Raw genomic sequence first — 17,295 nt, forward strand, 5'->3', positions numbered from 1 at the left:
CTAAAGGTGATCTTGGGTCCTTTGTGAGTAATGCTTTCCCACTGAGATTCTGCACAATACCCTATTCAACGAGCATACAAAGTACATGTACACACATATAAAAAAAATAAGAAGGTATTTTGACACAAGAACATCAACACAAGATGAATTTACAGTTCTTGCAAGGTTCATAGAAGGCAACTGATATCAGCTCAGGCCTCATCTGACTCTGTGTACCGAGCTTTGAATAAATAATGGTTCCTCAAGTTTTCTAATTATCGATCAGGTAAAACCCAATCACAGACTTCATATTATTTTCTCATTGCTTTCAGGAGAGAATTACTTTGTGCTTAATGGATAACTCGGCAGAGAAAATGAGTTTTAATCTGTCCTTGGTCTTGCTCATGCTCACCATCCCCATATTGCATCTTTTTCAATTTTACATCAACCTGCTCATCTATTTTCTAACTCGCAGAGACTAATAAGGAGTAGAAAATATTATTATTGTTGTTGTTACCATTAATAGTAGTAGTAGTATTGTTGTTGTTGTTGTTATTATTTATAATATTAATAACAATAATGCAATTTTGAAAGAGCTTGATTTATTTCCCATATTTATATAGTGCTAGGATTTTACCAAAACTGTAAGATCCTCTGAGGAGTACCGTGGGAGGTTCTTTAGACTATACAATCTTTTGGGTAGGCATACCAGTTCTCGACCCTGAGCAGCTTGCAATGCAATGTCACCTATTGCAATCATACAACAAATCCATTCTCTATAGGATCGCCATAAGCAGAAAACAGTTAAAAATATATTTAAAGCCAAAAAATGTATCTTTTAAATGGAGCAGGGAATATTTAAAGCCCCATAATTCCACGGTAGAATCTTTTGCGTAAGGAAATCAGTTCCCACCCCTGAGCAGCTTGCGTTCTAATGGTACCTATTATTGCAATTACACAACAAACATGTTCTCTGTAAGATCAACATAGCCAGAAAAAAATGAAAGTATCTTTAACCCCTTGCCGAACGCTGCACACCGATATGCATCAGCACAGTGGCAGCGGTGTGCAAATGGGCGTACCTGTACACCCCCTTTAATTGGCGGGGCTAGCGGGCGCACACGCTCACGCCGCATACAGCGTGACCATACCTGTGGGAATCAATGTCTGTCGGTCTCCTGGTGATCGTGCCACAGAGCCGCAGAACGGGGAAGTGCCTATGTAAACAAGGCATTTCCCCGTTCTGCCTAGTGACGTCAGAGAGATCACTGCTCCCTGTCATCGGGAGTAGTGATCGCTGTCATGTGAGTGGAAGCCCATCCCCCCCACAGTTAGAATCACTCACTAGGACACACTTAACCCCTTGATCGCCCCTAGTGTTTAACCCCTTCCCTGCCAGTGTCATTTACACAGTAATCAGCGCATTTTTATAGCACTGATCACTGTATAAATGACAATGGTCCCAAAATAGTGTCAAAAGTGTCCGATGTGTCCACCATAATGTTGCAGTCATGATAAAAATCGCAGATCACCACAATTACTAATAAAAAATAAAAAAATAATAAAAATACCATAAAACTATCCCCTATTTCAGGCTTTCTCAACCTTTTAATCTTAGAAGAACACCAAAAATAATTTTCATGTCTCGAGGAACCCTTACTAAAACCAAATCATCAGGGCTCAATGGGAACAATGCTCCTTATACTAGTGGTCAATAGGAAGAATGTCCCCGTTAAAGTGGTGCTCAGAATGCCACCCTTAAAGACAGCTAAAAAGATATTTGGTGTCATGCTTTTGTCTTTGCTAAGTGGTGCTGAACCTTGAACTCGTAGGCATCATCAAATAGGTGGTTAATCAGCCACAGTTCAAGGAACCCCTAGCAACCTCTGGAGGAACCCCAGGGTTCCACAGAACCCTGGTTGAGAATGGATGCCGTATTTTGTAGACGCTATCACTTTTGCACAAACCAATTAATGAGAAACCAAACCAAGAGGAAAAAAAGGACGTCAATTTTGTTTGAGTGCAATGTCACACAACCGCGCAATTGTCAGTTAAATCGACACAGTGGCGAATCCCAAAAAGTGCTCTGGTCAGGAAGGGGGTAAAATCTTCTGGGGCTGAATTGGCTAAAGCCAAAAATATTCTTTTTTTTTTAGCCGTGATCCGCAGGCACCCCTTTCCAGCCAGTATCATTAGTACAGTTACAGTGCATATTTTTAGCACTAATTACTGTATTAGAGTCACTGGTTTCTGCAAAGTGTAAGTTATGCCGTGTACACACGACCAGACTTTCCGGCAGAATAGGTTCGACGGAATCATTCCATCGGTTAGTCCGTACATGTGTGGGATAATCGGATTGTTTTTCTTTAAAAAATTCTGACTGACCTAGAAATAGAACATGTTTCAAATCCGTCTGACTGACTCAATTCCTATCGGGAAAACAGTTTGTCTGTATACTGGTCTGACGGACCAAATACGACCCAAGGGCAGCTATTGGCTACTGGCTATTGAACTTCGTTTTTATAGTCCCGTCGCACGTCGTTATCACGTTCAAAACGAACGGACTTTCAAACAGACTTTAGTCCGTTCGTGTGTGGGCAAGTCCGTTTGTTCGGAAGTCTGCCGTAACTCCGTCGAAAGTCCGTCGGGAAGACCGTCTGACTTTTTCTGCTGAAAAGTCCAGTCGTGTGTACGCGGCATTAGTGTCCGAAGAAAGTACAAAAAATTTTGCTTTTGCTTTTTAATTGTTGATCTTTTTTTGTTTATAGCGCAAAAAAAAATAAAAACCAACAGAGGTGATCAAATACCACCAAAAGAAAGCTCTATTTGTGGGAAAAAAAGGCCATAAATTGTATTTGTTGTACACCGTCGCACAGCCACACAACTGTCAGTCAAAATAATGCAATGCTGTAAAAAATGGCTTGGTCAGGAAGGCGGGTAAATCTTCTGGAGGTCAAATGGTTAATACCATATCATAAATAATAACATGTTATTCGATTTTTACTCCAGGAGTATATAATGAATTTGGCAATTCTAGTGAAATGCTTAAAGCGGGAGTCCGCCGGGAGTGCGCGTTTTTTTTTTTTAAAGCCAGCAGCTACAAATACTGCAGCTGCTGACTTTTAAAATAGTGACACTTACCTGTCCAGCGCGCCCGCGATGTCGGCACCCGAAGCCAATCTCTCGATCGTCTCTCGGGTGCTGCCGCCGCCATCTTGGGTATGGGAATCAGGAAGTGGAGCCTTTCGGCTTCATTTCCCGGTTCACTACTGCGCATGCGCGAATCGCGCTGCGCAATGAGGATGGACCCGCTGCCTCTGGGATCTGTGTGTTTCCCAGCAGGCAGCGGGGGACTTTCGGAAAGGGGCGTAATCTACGCCCCTTTCCGCAGAGATCTATCCAGGAAGTGGGTGCAGATACCTGTACTGTACAGGTGCCTGCACCCCCTCCCCCCTGAAAGGTGCCAATTGTGGCGCCGGAGGGGGGGGGAGGATTCCAATGAGCGGAAGGTCCACTTTAGGGTGGACCTCCGCTTTAAATAATGCATTGCAATGTAACTAAACCCATTTGATTTTAGACTAAAATGTGCTGGAAATTTTAGTTGACTAAAGCTAAAACAAAATCAATTCAGATAACTAAAATACGACTAAAACGTAAATGGCATTTTAGTCAAAAGACTATGACTTAAGCCTTATTCACACCTATGCATTTTTAGCGCTTTTTGCATTTTGCAGATTTGCAACTACAGTACATTTAATGTGGTTTCCTATGGAACACGTTCTGTAGTGCAAATATGAAAAAAGCACTAAAAACTTATACATGTGAATCAGGCCTAAAACTAAATCAAAATGTTATGTCAAAATGAACACTGATATGTTGTGACAATGGCCTCCTGTGTCTGTATCCTGATGTTTATGGTCTGTGCTTGCTTCCTTTAGGTGTCCATTCATCACATCGTCCTGACCAGGATCACTCAGCTAGGGATCATCATCTCCCTGATCTGTCTCTCTGTGTGTATCTTCACATTCTTCTTCTTTAGTGAAATCCAGAGCACCAGGACAACCATTCATAAAAATCTCTGCTGTGCTTTATTCCTGGCTGAGCTTCTTTTCCTCGTCGGTATCAATATGACCAAAAAGCAGGTGGGTAATGTTTTTGAGAGTTCAATAAACCCAAAATCACATGGTGATACAATCCAGTTGAAATTGAAATCACTTTTACAGAAGGTGGATGAGCTTCACTGCAGTGGTGGCTGGTGCTCAAAATTTTTTTGGGGGGCCTCACTGTGCCCATCAAATGCAGCCACTGTGCCCATCAATTGCAGCCACTGTGCCATCAATTGCAGCCACTGTGCCATCAATTGCAGCCACTCTGCCCATCAATTGCAGCCACTGTGCCATCAATTGCAGCCACTGTGCCATCAATTGCAGCCACTCTGCCCATCAAATGCAGCCACCGTGCCATCAATTGCAGCCACTGTGCCCATCAAATGCAGCCACTAAGCCATCAGTTCCAGCCACTGTGCCCATCAATTGCAGCCACTGTGCCCATCAGGTGCAGCCACTGTGCCCATCAGGTGCAGCCACTGTGCCCATCAGTTGCAGCCACTGTGCCCATCAGTTACAGTCACTGTGCCCATCAATTGCAGCCACTGTGCCCATCAGTTGCAGCCACTGTGCCCATCAATTGCAGCCACTGTGCCCATCAATTGCAGCCACTGTGCCCATCAGGTGCAGCCACTGTGCCCATCAGTTGCAGCCACTGTGCCCATCAGTTGCAGCCACTGTGCCCATCAGTTGCAGCCACTGTGCCCATCAATTGCAGCCACTGTGCCATCAATTGCAGCCAATGTGCCCATCAAATGCAGCCACTGAGCCTATCAAATGCAGCCACTGTGACCCCCCCTCCCCCACCACTGCATTTACCAGCCCAGCCTCCCCGCCTGCTAGCTGTCTGACCGGCACTTACCCCATCTTGGTGGTGGGTTAGGTAGCTTGTGACGGCGGTGAGCTGTGGGGCAGGCAGTGGCTCCTGTGTCCTACATGTTTCCTCCATGCTAGGCATCCAATAGAAGCGCCTGTCCTTTCAGCCAATCAGGTGACGAGTATCAGACCATCACCTTTAGTGTTAGAAAAGCGAATATTAATTTGCTTTTCTAACAGACCTGGGTGGGCTCCAAGCGCAATGCTCTGCGCCACAAGTCCACCCTATTTTGAAGCCTATTAGATCCTATGGCTCTAATCAGGTGCTTCAAAAAACACCCCTGCCACTGTAATGCAAGTGCCTGCAACCTAAAAGGGGCCGGATGCCTGAATAGGGGTGGCCGTGGCAGTCATGGATAGATTCATGCTATGCATAAATCTATCCATTAAGGAGAGAGGGGTCGGTGCCCGGGTGCCCCAAATGGACAGGCCACCACTGCTTCACTGTCGAACACCAGACACAATTTATCCCAATGGATGAATGGAGCTGTCAAAGCCCTTGTACACACGGTCGGAGAATGCGTCGGAATGTGTCCTATCGGACCGTGTTGTCGGATAATCCGACTGTGTGTGGTATGCATCGGACTGATTCCGTCTGAATATCCGTCGGACCCAATTTTCCAACTTGTTGGAAATATTTTCCGACCAACTGGTTCGATCGGACATACTCCGATCATGTGTAGAGAATTTTGATCGGACCAAGTGCCACGCATTCTCAAATCAAATTCCTACATCAAATGTATTGGCTACTAGCCTGAACGTAGTCCCATCGTAATGAAATTACGTCATCACGTTCTGAATGATTGGATTTTTTGACAACTTAGTCCGACCGTGTGTATGCAACAGTTTCGGACAAGATCCGACGGACAAAATCCGATAGATTTGGTTGTCGAAATCTCCGACCGTGTGTACAGGGGCATACAGATACAGAATAGGTAATCAAAGGATGCACACAAGGATGGCTTTCCTGTCTGTATCTCAGATGACTGGACGGGCACAGAGTTAGAGGGAGCACAGCAAATGGCCCCCGGTCAAGTTTGTTTATCAGTAGTGCCAAATGCAACCTATTTACGTTTCATTCAGCTTGAAAAAGTTATTTCGGCAGTCACTGAAAAAAAATATATATTTAGGAGGCATACTGCCTCCTAAACGCCATTTCGGTGCCATTCTGTTAAAAGCGATCATAGTTGATCAAGAAACAATTCAAGTGTAAACTAGAAAATTGTTGGTGTTTGCGACAGAAGCATGTACCCGTTGGGGTAGGTACATGAATCTGTTTTAGGAGGCAACGGAACTAAGGCCACAGTGTCCAACTCAACATTAGTGAATTCCAGCCACAGAGCCTGTGACAATGGCAGGCACATGACTGAGGAGTTGAGTTGCAGGGTGAGCGGAGCCTGATGGGAAACTGAAAGACTAATTCTCTATCAGGTCCACCTTGCTATTGATTGACAGCACTGCAGGCATGCAGTTGGGTGGCTGGACTCTGATGGGGAACTCTGAGACTAGTTCCTTCAGCTTTTATTTGGGGAATCTCCCAGCTGGCAGCTGAATAAGTATTTGGTTGCTAGGAATACAGCACCTGCCGGCGTCCTAACAACCACAAGCTCTGTGCAGGAAGCTGAAGCTAATATGACAGTCTCTCAGCACAAAACGGCTTATTTTTCAGCGGTAACGCAGTTCCAGCATCTCCAGGACTGAATGTATGTAATGGTAAGAGGTGCTGGGGTGTGCTGCAGGGTCTGTTTATGCTGGCTGCTGGGGGATCTAGTGTCACTGGAGGGGATTTATTTTTGCAGGCGGGAGTCTGTTGTTGCTGGGGAGATCTGTTGTTGCTGGCCAGGGAACTACTGTTGCTGGGGGTGGGTCTTAGGTTGCTAAGGGGTCAGTTTTTGCGAGGAGGGACCTACTGTTGAGGGAGGGGCTTATTGTTTCTGGCTGCTGGAAAATCTGTTGGTACTGCAAGGGGTCTATTGTTGAGAGAGGGGTGGTATTTTCTTGTAGGTGGTCCATTGTTGCTGGTGGGGATCAATTGTTGTTGGGGATCTATCGATGCTTGCTGCAAGGATATCTGGTGTTGCTGCAGGGAGAGTATTGTTTTGGAGGGAGGGGCTGGTATTTTCTTGTAGGTGGTCCATTGTTGCTGGGGATCTATCGATGCTTGCTGCAAGGATATCTGTTGTTGCTGCAGGGGGTCTATTGTTGCTGTGTTTTTTGTTGCGGGTGGTTCATTGTTGCTGGCTGCAGGGGATTTACCGCTTGTCTTGCTATAATTAACCACTTAAGGACCGAGCCTCTTGAGATTTGGTGTTTACAAGTTAAAATATTTTTTTTCCCAAGATAATTACTTAGAAGCCCCAAACATTATATATATATATATATATATATATATATATATATATATATATATATATATATATATATATATATATATATTTTTTTTTCAGACACCTTCGAGAATAAAATGGCGGTCATTGCAATACTTTATGCCATACTTTTTTGAATTAAAAAATAAGACAACACTAAAGTTAGCCCATTTTTTTCTTATTGTGAAAGTTAATTTTACGCCGAGTAAATTGATACCCAACATGTCATGCTTCAAAATTGTGCCCGCTTGTGAAATGGCGACAAAATTTGACCCTTAAAAATCTCAATTTTCTATAGGTTACCATTTTTGAGTTACAGAGGAGGTCTAGTGTTAGAATTATTGCTCTCACTCTACCGATCGCGGTGATACCTCACATGTGTGGTTTGAACACTGTTTTCATATGCGGGCACAACTTACGTATGCGTTCGCTTCTGCGCACAAGCTCGGTGGGTCGTGCCGCTTTCAATTTTAGGGGGAGAGGGGCCCTCTTGCGACCCCCGGTAAACGTGATCTGCAGAGACCACTTTGAAAGCAGACCACTCACTGAAGAAGAGGATACTGGGGTATGGCAGCTAGGAGCTGCGGCCATAACCCCGGTATTCCTCTTTAAACAGCCACCCTATAAAGACAGCGAGTGGTTAATAAGTTTTGTACAAATTAGTTAGTACCACAAATGTTACTGTATTCTCTAAAAGGGATGGTCTTGGAAGATGGGTAGGGGGTGGAACCAAGGAACGGTGCTCGGAGGTGGGTAGGGGGTGGAACCAAGGAACAGTGCTCGAAGGTGGGTAGGGGGTGGAACCAAGGAACAGTGCTCGAAGGTGGGTAGGGGGTGGAACCAAGGAGCGTTGCTCGAAGGTGGGTAGGGGGTGGAACCAAGGAACGGTGCTCAGAGGTGGGTAAGGAGTGGAACCATGGAACAGTGCTCGGAGGTGGGTAGGGGGAGGAGACAAGTGGTGACTTGGAAAGGGGGAGCTCCTACACCTATTCTCTGAGAAAATCCCTGCCCAAAACTAAATGGCATATTCAAGATGTCTTACTAATGCTTTGATTCCAGCACAGGTTTCCTGTAAAACTTTTGTTAAAGAAAAAAAATGGAGAAAATTGCTGAGCCATTAATCAGCCGAGTCCTAGGCATATAGCACTTTACTACCAAACAAAGAGCCTCCTTCCTATTTCTCATTCGCCATCATTAGATTGCCATTGTGAAATAACTTCAGATTGTTGTCTTGCTGACTGAAGTCATAATGCAGAAAGCAATAACTTTTCCTAGCATGTATATATGTATTTAAAGAAGCTTCTGTCAGGGGAAATCAATTCCTCTGTGTGACACTGAATGCTCAGGAAGCGACGCACACCGGAATAATTGCTTTTATTTTATTGTTTAAATATTGGGAGGTGGTAATATTCACTAGGCACAAGATGGCAATAAGTAATGTTTATTCCCCCTTGAGGGACTCTCATTGAGCTTCTCTATAGCCCTCCTTATATCTCACATTTCTGCAGAAACTTCCATGTAATGTTTGGAGTTTTGCCGAGTTTTGCCTTGCAGCAGACACTAACCAAGACTCTTTGAAAAGTTCAGTTTGAGTTTATGGAAGTTGTAAAGCAAATGACTTATTTTTCCCTAAAGATTAACAGCTGAGTATTTTTTTCTCTTTTCTAGGGAACAATACATTTTGTTGGTTAAAAATGTTTAAGGTGTGTGTACTATAATTATTATACAGGATTTACATAGCGCCAACAGTTTGCACCACGCTTTACAACATGAGGGCAGACAGTACACTTACAATACAAATCAATACAGGAGGGATCAGAGGGTTCTGCTCCTTAGAGTTTACAATCTAGCAGGGAGGGTCAAGTGGAACAAAAGTTAATAATTGTGGGGGATGATCTGATGGAGAAAATAAAAGTACAGTTGTTAGGTGTGGGTAGGATAGGCTTCTCTGAAGAGAAGGGTTTTCAGGGATCGTCTAAAAGCTAATAGAGTAGGAGATAAGCGGACAGATTGGGGTAAGGTATTCCATTGGATTAGGGAGGCTTTGGAAAAGTCCTGGAGGTGAGTATGGGAGGAGGTGACGAGGGAGCTAGAGAGCAGGAGGTCTTGAGAGGAACGAAGAGAACGAGTAGGTTGGTATTTAGAGACTAGGCTAGTGATGTAGCTGGAGGGTGAAATTGTGGATGGCTTTGTAAGTAGTTGTTAGTATTTTGAGTTGAATTTGTTGTGTGAGCGGAAGACAGTGGAGGGATTGAGAGAGGGATTGGTAAGGTGGAAGAGTCTGGAAGCAGCATTCATGATGAATTGAAGAGGTGATAGACTTGTAGAGGTAAGCCAATGAGAAGGAAGTTGTAGTAGACGAGGTAAGAGATGACCAGCAAGTGAATTAAGAGCTTTGTGGTGTCATTGGTTAGAAAGGGGCATATTTTGGAAATGTTGCGGAGGTTGAGGCAGCAAGATTTGGACAGTGATTGGACATGGTGCTTAAAGGAGAGTTCAGATTCCAGGACTACACCTAGGACCTTGGCATCTGGGGATGGGCTTATAGTTGTGCCATCGCTTTTGACAGAGAGATCAGGGGATTGGAAAAGGGCATATGGGGGAGGAAAAATTATACATTTGGTTTTGGATAGATTGAGTTTGAGGAAGTGGTCTGACATCCAGACTGATATTCCTGATGGTAAATTAGTGATATGTGATAATAGATACATGATAATAGACACATGTTGCAAAGGAGGGAGATACGGGGAGGAAAATATTTTGTATATGGCAATAAGTCTGGTTTAACATCTATGCATTGATGTGGGTTTAAGGAGCGTTTTGCGTTTTTAAACCCACATTTTTTATGTGTTTTTGCATGCAGTTTTCAGGCATTTTGCATTTTGTGCTTTTTTTTCTCTTTAAACACACTGTATATAGTTACTTGCTAAGGAGCTGGTCAGGAAGCTGGCCACCACATCCTTAACAACCAACGAGTCATCAACTGTCAGCGGGGTAGCCGGCAAAAAAAATGGGAAACAAATGGCATGGGGTCCCCCCCAAATCCATACCAGGCCCTTCAGTTCTGGTATGGATTTGGAGGGGAAGCCCACGCCAATTTATTTATTTTTTTAAATGGCGTGGGGTCCTTCCAAAAATCCATACCAGACCATGCAGGTAAGGAAAAGGGGAGGGGAAGAGTGAGCGCCCCCCCAACGCATACCAGGGCACATGCCCTTGACATGCTAAGAAGCAGGCTGGGAAGCTGGCCACCACATCCTTAACTGGTCTCAGTCTCTTATGAAAAGTAGCCCAACAGATTCCCAATCACTGTGAGAGCCAGTCATGTGTTTGGTAAACCACGCTCCACACTCCACGATCCAGTGTTAAGACCCACGTAAGCCTTGTACACATCTATGCATGTCGGGAACAAGCGCAAAATCATTTGCTTTCCTGGCATCCACAGAAATGTGCTGCCATTTAGCAGACCCGTGGCAGTGGCAGTAATTGTTAACAATACCCCCGTGTAACTGAAAACTTGTGCGGTTTTGCATACGCCAATCTGCATGGCTCCAAAGCACCGTGTAGTTCAGTGTGCCGCATTTTTGGAAAAGAGTCTAGCTAAGTTCATATCTATGGCTGTTGGGAACATGTGCAATATCCCACACTTTCTTGACATGCACAGAAACGTGCTGCAATTTAGCAGATATGCAGCAGTGCCATTAATTGTTGATAGCACCCCCTACACATCTGCAAACTACGTGCCAAACCATGTGGTGCTCAAACATCATGCAGTTCGTTGTGTTTTAGAAAAAGAGTCAAAGACCTGTTTTCTGTGTTTCTTGCTCATAGGGCAGCCCATTGAAATAAAATTGGCTAACCTACACATGATACGCAGGAGTGCGGCAAAAGCACACAACATCACACCCGCTCTTGGTCGCACCTGTAGGTGTAAACCAAGCCTCAGGGGCTTCTTTTTTGCGTTCCTTGCTTGTAGAGTAGTCAATTAAAATTAAAAGGCTGCCTCACACGTAGCACACAGGAATGCGAAAAAAGAAGTGCAGAGACGTAAGCTGTAGGTGTGAACCAAACTTTAAAGCTGAATGCTGCTACTTTCTAAAAACTGCGGGCATACCATGGGTTAGGAAAAACAAGGAAAAAATCGCGCTACAAACTATAAATGCAGGAAAATTTTTAAATCCTGTGAGAATGCTGCAGTTCTGTTATATAACCCAAAAAATTATATATAAAAGATTTTTTGAAAACAGAGAAGAACCGCGCTCTTATACTACTCAAACTTCCCACGTGATCCCAATGTTCAAACCAATGAACTGTATTGGATAAAAGTAAAAAATATATGGAAATAAAGTACACAAAGTGTAATTAAATAATCATAGTGAGCAAAATTATCATTCACCAAACCATACTAATATGAATTACATTTTAAGCTTACATATTAATGATCCCAAAGATAAAAATGCATAAAAAAAGTGAATCCAAGAAAAGTCCTCCTTAGTGACTAAATATATCCTTATGTGATAGTCCTCAAAAAAAACTTGTGAAATCAATTATAAGCAGAAAAAACACCACGTGTCAATAATAGTGTCCAAAATATTCTGAATTCTGCAGGACTGAGGAGCATGTATAGCAGGATCTAATCCTTTTGATGTGCGAATATTTGTTTGACATCTGGTAAGGAGCCAATTTTGATGTTTGGTGGTGGTGCACTACGCTTTGTTCCACGATCTACGAAGCAAGAACTCAGAATATTTTGGACACTATTAGTGGTGTTTTTTCTGCTTATAATTGATTTCACAAGTTTTTTTTGAGGACTATCACATAAGGATATATTTAGTCACTAAGGAGGACTTTCCTTGGATTCACTTTTTTTATGCATTTTTATCTTTGGGATCATTAATATGTAAGCTTAAAATGTAATTCATATTAGTATGGTTTGGTGAATGATAATTTTGCTCACTATGATTATTTAATTACACTTTGTGCACTTTATTTCCATATATTTTTTACTTTTATCCAATACGGTTCATTGGTTTGAACATTGGGATCACGTGGGAAGTTTGAGTAGTATAAGAGCGCGGTTCTTCTCTGTTTTCAAAAATACCATGGGTTAGGTCTAAGATCAAGTTAAGAAAGGAAAAAAGTTGGGACTTTATATGAGGCATGTAATAAGAACTGAGTGAAAATCAAGTTAGCACTTTTATTGATATATGTATCATGTCACATTGCAAAATTAAGCATATATGAACATAATATAACAAATAAATTCATAAAATGTTACAATACATATTTTAGATAAGTAGGTAGTTAAACAGCACATAGTAATGATAAGTATATATATATATATATATATATATATATATATATATATATATATATATATATATATATAATTAGTAGGCGGCACATGGCAGTGACTACATGGATAGATAAGCAGCACATTGCAGTAACCGATTGGCAGGGTAATGATGCTCCATATGGTAAAATTTGTAAAAGTATTGAAAATACGTTCTAGATGAAAGTACAAATTAATATCCTAAAATATGGCAGCATCCTGGTGCCCAACATGTTTTGTGGGTGAAACCAGTTCATCAGAAGCAGATGCGTCCAAAGGTCTGTATAAAAATATCAATATCAATAACTAATTTATCAAAAAAGGTATACATAAGGGAAAAGAATATTCCCAGCCCTAGATACTCACTTGGAGTTAGGATATAGGAGCAGGTGGTGCTGCAGTATGGAAAACACTGGATTTTTTTTTCTTTCTATACAGATTTAGGGACGGAGATGCATGATTGTATGTATCTCATATAAAGTCCCACATTTTCCCTTTCCCCTCAATATTAAGATTAATTTAAGACTTCCCGGTATTTCTATTATTTACATGTGACAGGTTTAACCACTTTCAGATCGGACCATTTTGCTGGTCAAGGACCAGACCACTTTTTGCGATTCGGCACTGCGTCGCTTTAACTGACAATTGCGCGGTCGTGCGACGTGGCTTCCAAACAAAATTGATGTTCTTTTTTTCCCACAAATAGAGCTTTCTTTTGGTGGTATTTGATCACCCCTGTGGTTTTTATTTTTCGCGCTATAAACAAAAATAGAGCGACAATTTTGAAAAAAACGCATTATTTTTTACTTTTTGTTATAATAAATATCCCCAAAAAAAAAAAAAATATATATATATATATATATATATATATATATATATATAAAAAACACTTTTTTCCCTCAGTTTAGGCCGATACGTATTCTTCTACATATTTTTGGTAAAGAAAAATCGCAATAAGCGATTATTGATTGGTTTGCGCAATTGTTATAGCGTTTACAAAATAGGGATAGTTTTATAGCATTTTTATTAATAATTTTTTTTTTTTATACTAGTAATGGCGGCAATCAGCGATTTTTATTGTGACTACGACATTGTGGGGGACCCATCGGACATTTTTGACACATTTTTGGGACCATTGTCATTTATACAGTAATCACTGCTATATAAATGCAGTGATTCCTGTGTAAATGACACTGGCAGTGAAAGGGTTAACCAGTGGGTGGCAGTGGAGGGGTTAAGTGTTCCTAGGGGTGTGTTACTAACTGTGGGGGGGTTGGGCTTTCATTTAGTGAACACTGATCTCTGCTCCAATCACATGGAGCAGAGATCAGCATCACTAGTTGCTAGGCTGAATGGAGAAATGCTGTTTACACGGCATTTCCTCCTTTCAGCCGTCCCGTGAGATGATCGTGGGTATGCCCGTGGCGATCGAGTCTGCGGGTCCCGCGACCAGACTCATGGGGTCCCGACCAGCGCGGGAGCACGCCGCCGGCGGCACGCTCCCGATGGCAGGGTGGCATTGAAGATTGGACGTACATGTACGCCAATATGCCTGCCCTTGCCATTCTGTCGACGTACATCGTCGTGCACTGGTCGGGAAGTGGTTAATGTGCTCCAGGAAGATAACTTCTGGAGCTCCAAAGCTTTTCACTGTGGTTTCAGTTCCTTCAAGAGCAGAGCCACTGGAACTGCTATGCCTGCCCCATCCCCTCCTTCTGCCCATTCACAGAAGCCTTTCTACTATATGAACTCATTCACACAATACAAAGGCTTCTGTGAATGGGCAGCAGAAGGGAGAGGCAGGAATAGCTGCTTTGTGAGCTTCTCTCCTCTCACAGCAGGAGTGCAATAAAACTGTCACATAAAAGTAATAGACACAAGTCCCAAAAGTGACATGCAAATTGGAGTTAAAGCTTTACTACACCCAGAACCGTGCCGATCACATGCACTCCCCCAAGAAAAGATTAAAAAAACTCTCTAGCAATACACACCAAACTGAGCATGTGCAGCTTGCCCCCAAGTTTCTGTACTGTCAGGGGTCTCCACATGGGGACTGTGGGAGAAAAGGAGAATCGGAAAAGACTGGATCAAACAGCCTTTTTACATAATGAGGAAAATTAACCCCTTAGGTTCCACTGTGAGAATAACAAGCATGCTTTACTGCATATATAGACAGATTTTACTGTTGTGGGTTTAGCACTTTTTAACGCAACTTTTTGCAAAGTTGCTGAATTCCCAGAATTTTGCTTTAAAGGACCATCAAAAGGCATTGGGAAGGGGTTGACATGCAAAAAAAAAAGTTTCTGCCCAGGGTTCAGCTTTAAGCGTGCACCCACAAAATAGTTTTGAAAAACTTGCTCGGGTTACTTTTTTTTGTTCTGTTTCCATTAAAAATAAAAGAAACATTTTTTTTTTGTTATTTATATTTTTTTTCTTTTCTTTGTTTTTCTTCCAAACCTTTTCCTTTGTTTGCAGCTTAGTATGAGATCTCGGTGACTGAACAAGTTTTAATAGCTAACAGCATCATCTATCTTGTTTTATTTTCATTCTGCTCAGGGGGGAGAAGAGATTACATAACCGCCAGTTTGTCATACCTCTTTTCACTTACCATGATCTTGTTTTTGTTTTGTTTTTTTTTACCTGTGGAAAGAGTGAAGCTGTGCCGTGTTCCTGTACTTATCTCTGGAGAAACATCGAGTCTATTAATGTTCTCTTTCAATGCAGTAATTAAACTCTGAATGCACCCAAACACAGTCTGGGTCTAATGTTAGCTGAAATGTATCGCTTGCTAAGATGGCTTTATTCCTAACAATAATGCAGAATAATAGGCACGTTTTTTTTACGATAATCTTCTAATAGGTACCCAGATGTCGTTATAGCACGGAAAAAAATGTATGTATCCAAATTAATAATCCCAAAAGAAAGATAGCAAGCCTGCTATTTTAATAATTATTATTATAATTATTATTACTATTAATATTAAAGGCATTATTTATAGTATATTATTTCTTCAATGTACATTTTAAGGCCGATTTGTAACATTTACCTGAGAGTAAACTTTAACAAGGCTGGCGTTTTTGTTTTCTCGCTAATCCCTCGTTTTATTGTTTGCAAGCTTTCTATTAACAGTCATCAGTATACCATGGAATGGGATCAGCATCCTCGTTTAACTCATTTGTGACTACCCAACGCATACACTATATTTCCGAAAAGTATTGGGACACCTGCCTTTACACGCACATGAACTTTAATGGCATCCCAGTTTTAGTCTGTAGGGTTCAATATTGAGTTGGCTCCGCCCTTTGCAGCTATAACAGCTTCAACACTTCTGGGAAGGCTGTCTACAAGGTTTAGGAGTGTGTTTATGTTTGACCATTCTTCCAGAAGTGCATTTGTGAGGTCAGGCACTGATGTGGATGAGATGGCCTGGCTCGTAGTCTCCGCTCAAATTCATACCGAAGGTGTTCTATCGGGTTGAGGTCAGGACTGTGCAGGCCAGTCAAGTTCCTCCACTCCAAACTCACTCATTCATGTCTAGTCCAATGAGTAGCGCACCACATGTATTCACATATCAGTAAGAATGATAATATATAAATAAATAAATATATATCTAAGCAAGAGGAAAAACAAAATAACCAACACAGCAATTAATTTCAACTATTTAAATGCAAAACATATGAATAGATTGAATATACAGTAAAGAGTATGAAAAATTAGAACAAATATTTTGAAGGACAGGTAACCCGAACATATTCTATGTTGATCCTAAGATGGTAAGGGGATCATAGGAGCAGTGAATTGTCAAAATGTGGAATAGGGGAGAACAAAAGAATAGAAAAGGGGAAAGGCCGAAAACAATAACCATGATCAAACCAGTTGGAGGCACAGTCAGACAATCAATTTAGGGTCCATCAATACATACATCAAGTTTAAGAGTACAAAGTAATATATCAAAAAAGACTGAAATAAAATTATAAAAAGCAATTAAAACAAATGTATTCATTTAAACCCAGATATCGATTTCACCGCCTCGAGCATGTAGAGGTACATGTTCCAGTGAGGCAAAATGAACAACATTAGAGTCAAAGTCATGTTGACGTCCAATATGTCTGTTAAAGGCGGTGGTCGTTAATCATTTATATAATGGCAGAATGTGATCCTTAATATGCTTAAAAAAACAGGCGTTTCGTCTTCCTGACGTAAAAACATGCGCACTGGCAGGTAGCCAGATAGACCACGCCAACAGTTTTACAAGTAACTTTATGTTTAACTGTGTGAGTTTGGCCATTGGGGAGAGTAATGTCTCTAGAGTTGGAAATAAAAGAGCAGATGTCACATCATCCACAGGAGAATGTGCCAGTTAATATAGGATTATCTATGTTTCTGCGCATATGATGGCTAGTTACCAAATGGTCCTTCATGGAGGGAGATCGTTGGTATGTGATCTCAGGATAAGATTTTATATATTTATTGATTGTACTATCTCCGGTCCGTAGAGGCCAACATTTAGTGAAAATGCCTCTCATCTGAGTATGTTGTTTTCGAAAACTAGGTAATAATATGAACCGACTGGTTGATCTTAGGAGGTTTATTGGAATGGATCAGATCCCGTCTATTCAGTTTGACTACTCTATTA

General features: G+C 41.7%; 1 protein-coding gene across 1 annotated transcript in view; it reads left to right on the plus strand.

Moving 5' to 3' along the window:
* The window catches only part of ADGRL4 (adhesion G protein-coupled receptor L4), a 253,358-nt gene that overhangs the window by 193,079 nt on the left and 42,984 nt on the right, over positions 1-17,295 (plus strand). The window contains exon 11 of the mRNA XM_077450392.1: positions 3,918-4,121. Coding sequence (XP_077306518.1) covers positions 3,918-4,121 — 204 coding nt within the window. The remainder of the gene's footprint in view (positions 1-3,917; positions 4,122-17,295) is intronic.

This window comes from Lithobates pipiens, unplaced genomic scaffold (assembly GCF_037356315.1).
Source record: "Lithobates pipiens isolate NorthernLeopardFrog02 unplaced genomic scaffold, aLitPip1_a1.2 Scaffold_23, whole genome shotgun sequence".
Taxonomy (NCBI): domain Eukaryota; kingdom Metazoa; phylum Chordata; class Amphibia; order Anura; family Ranidae; genus Lithobates; species Lithobates pipiens.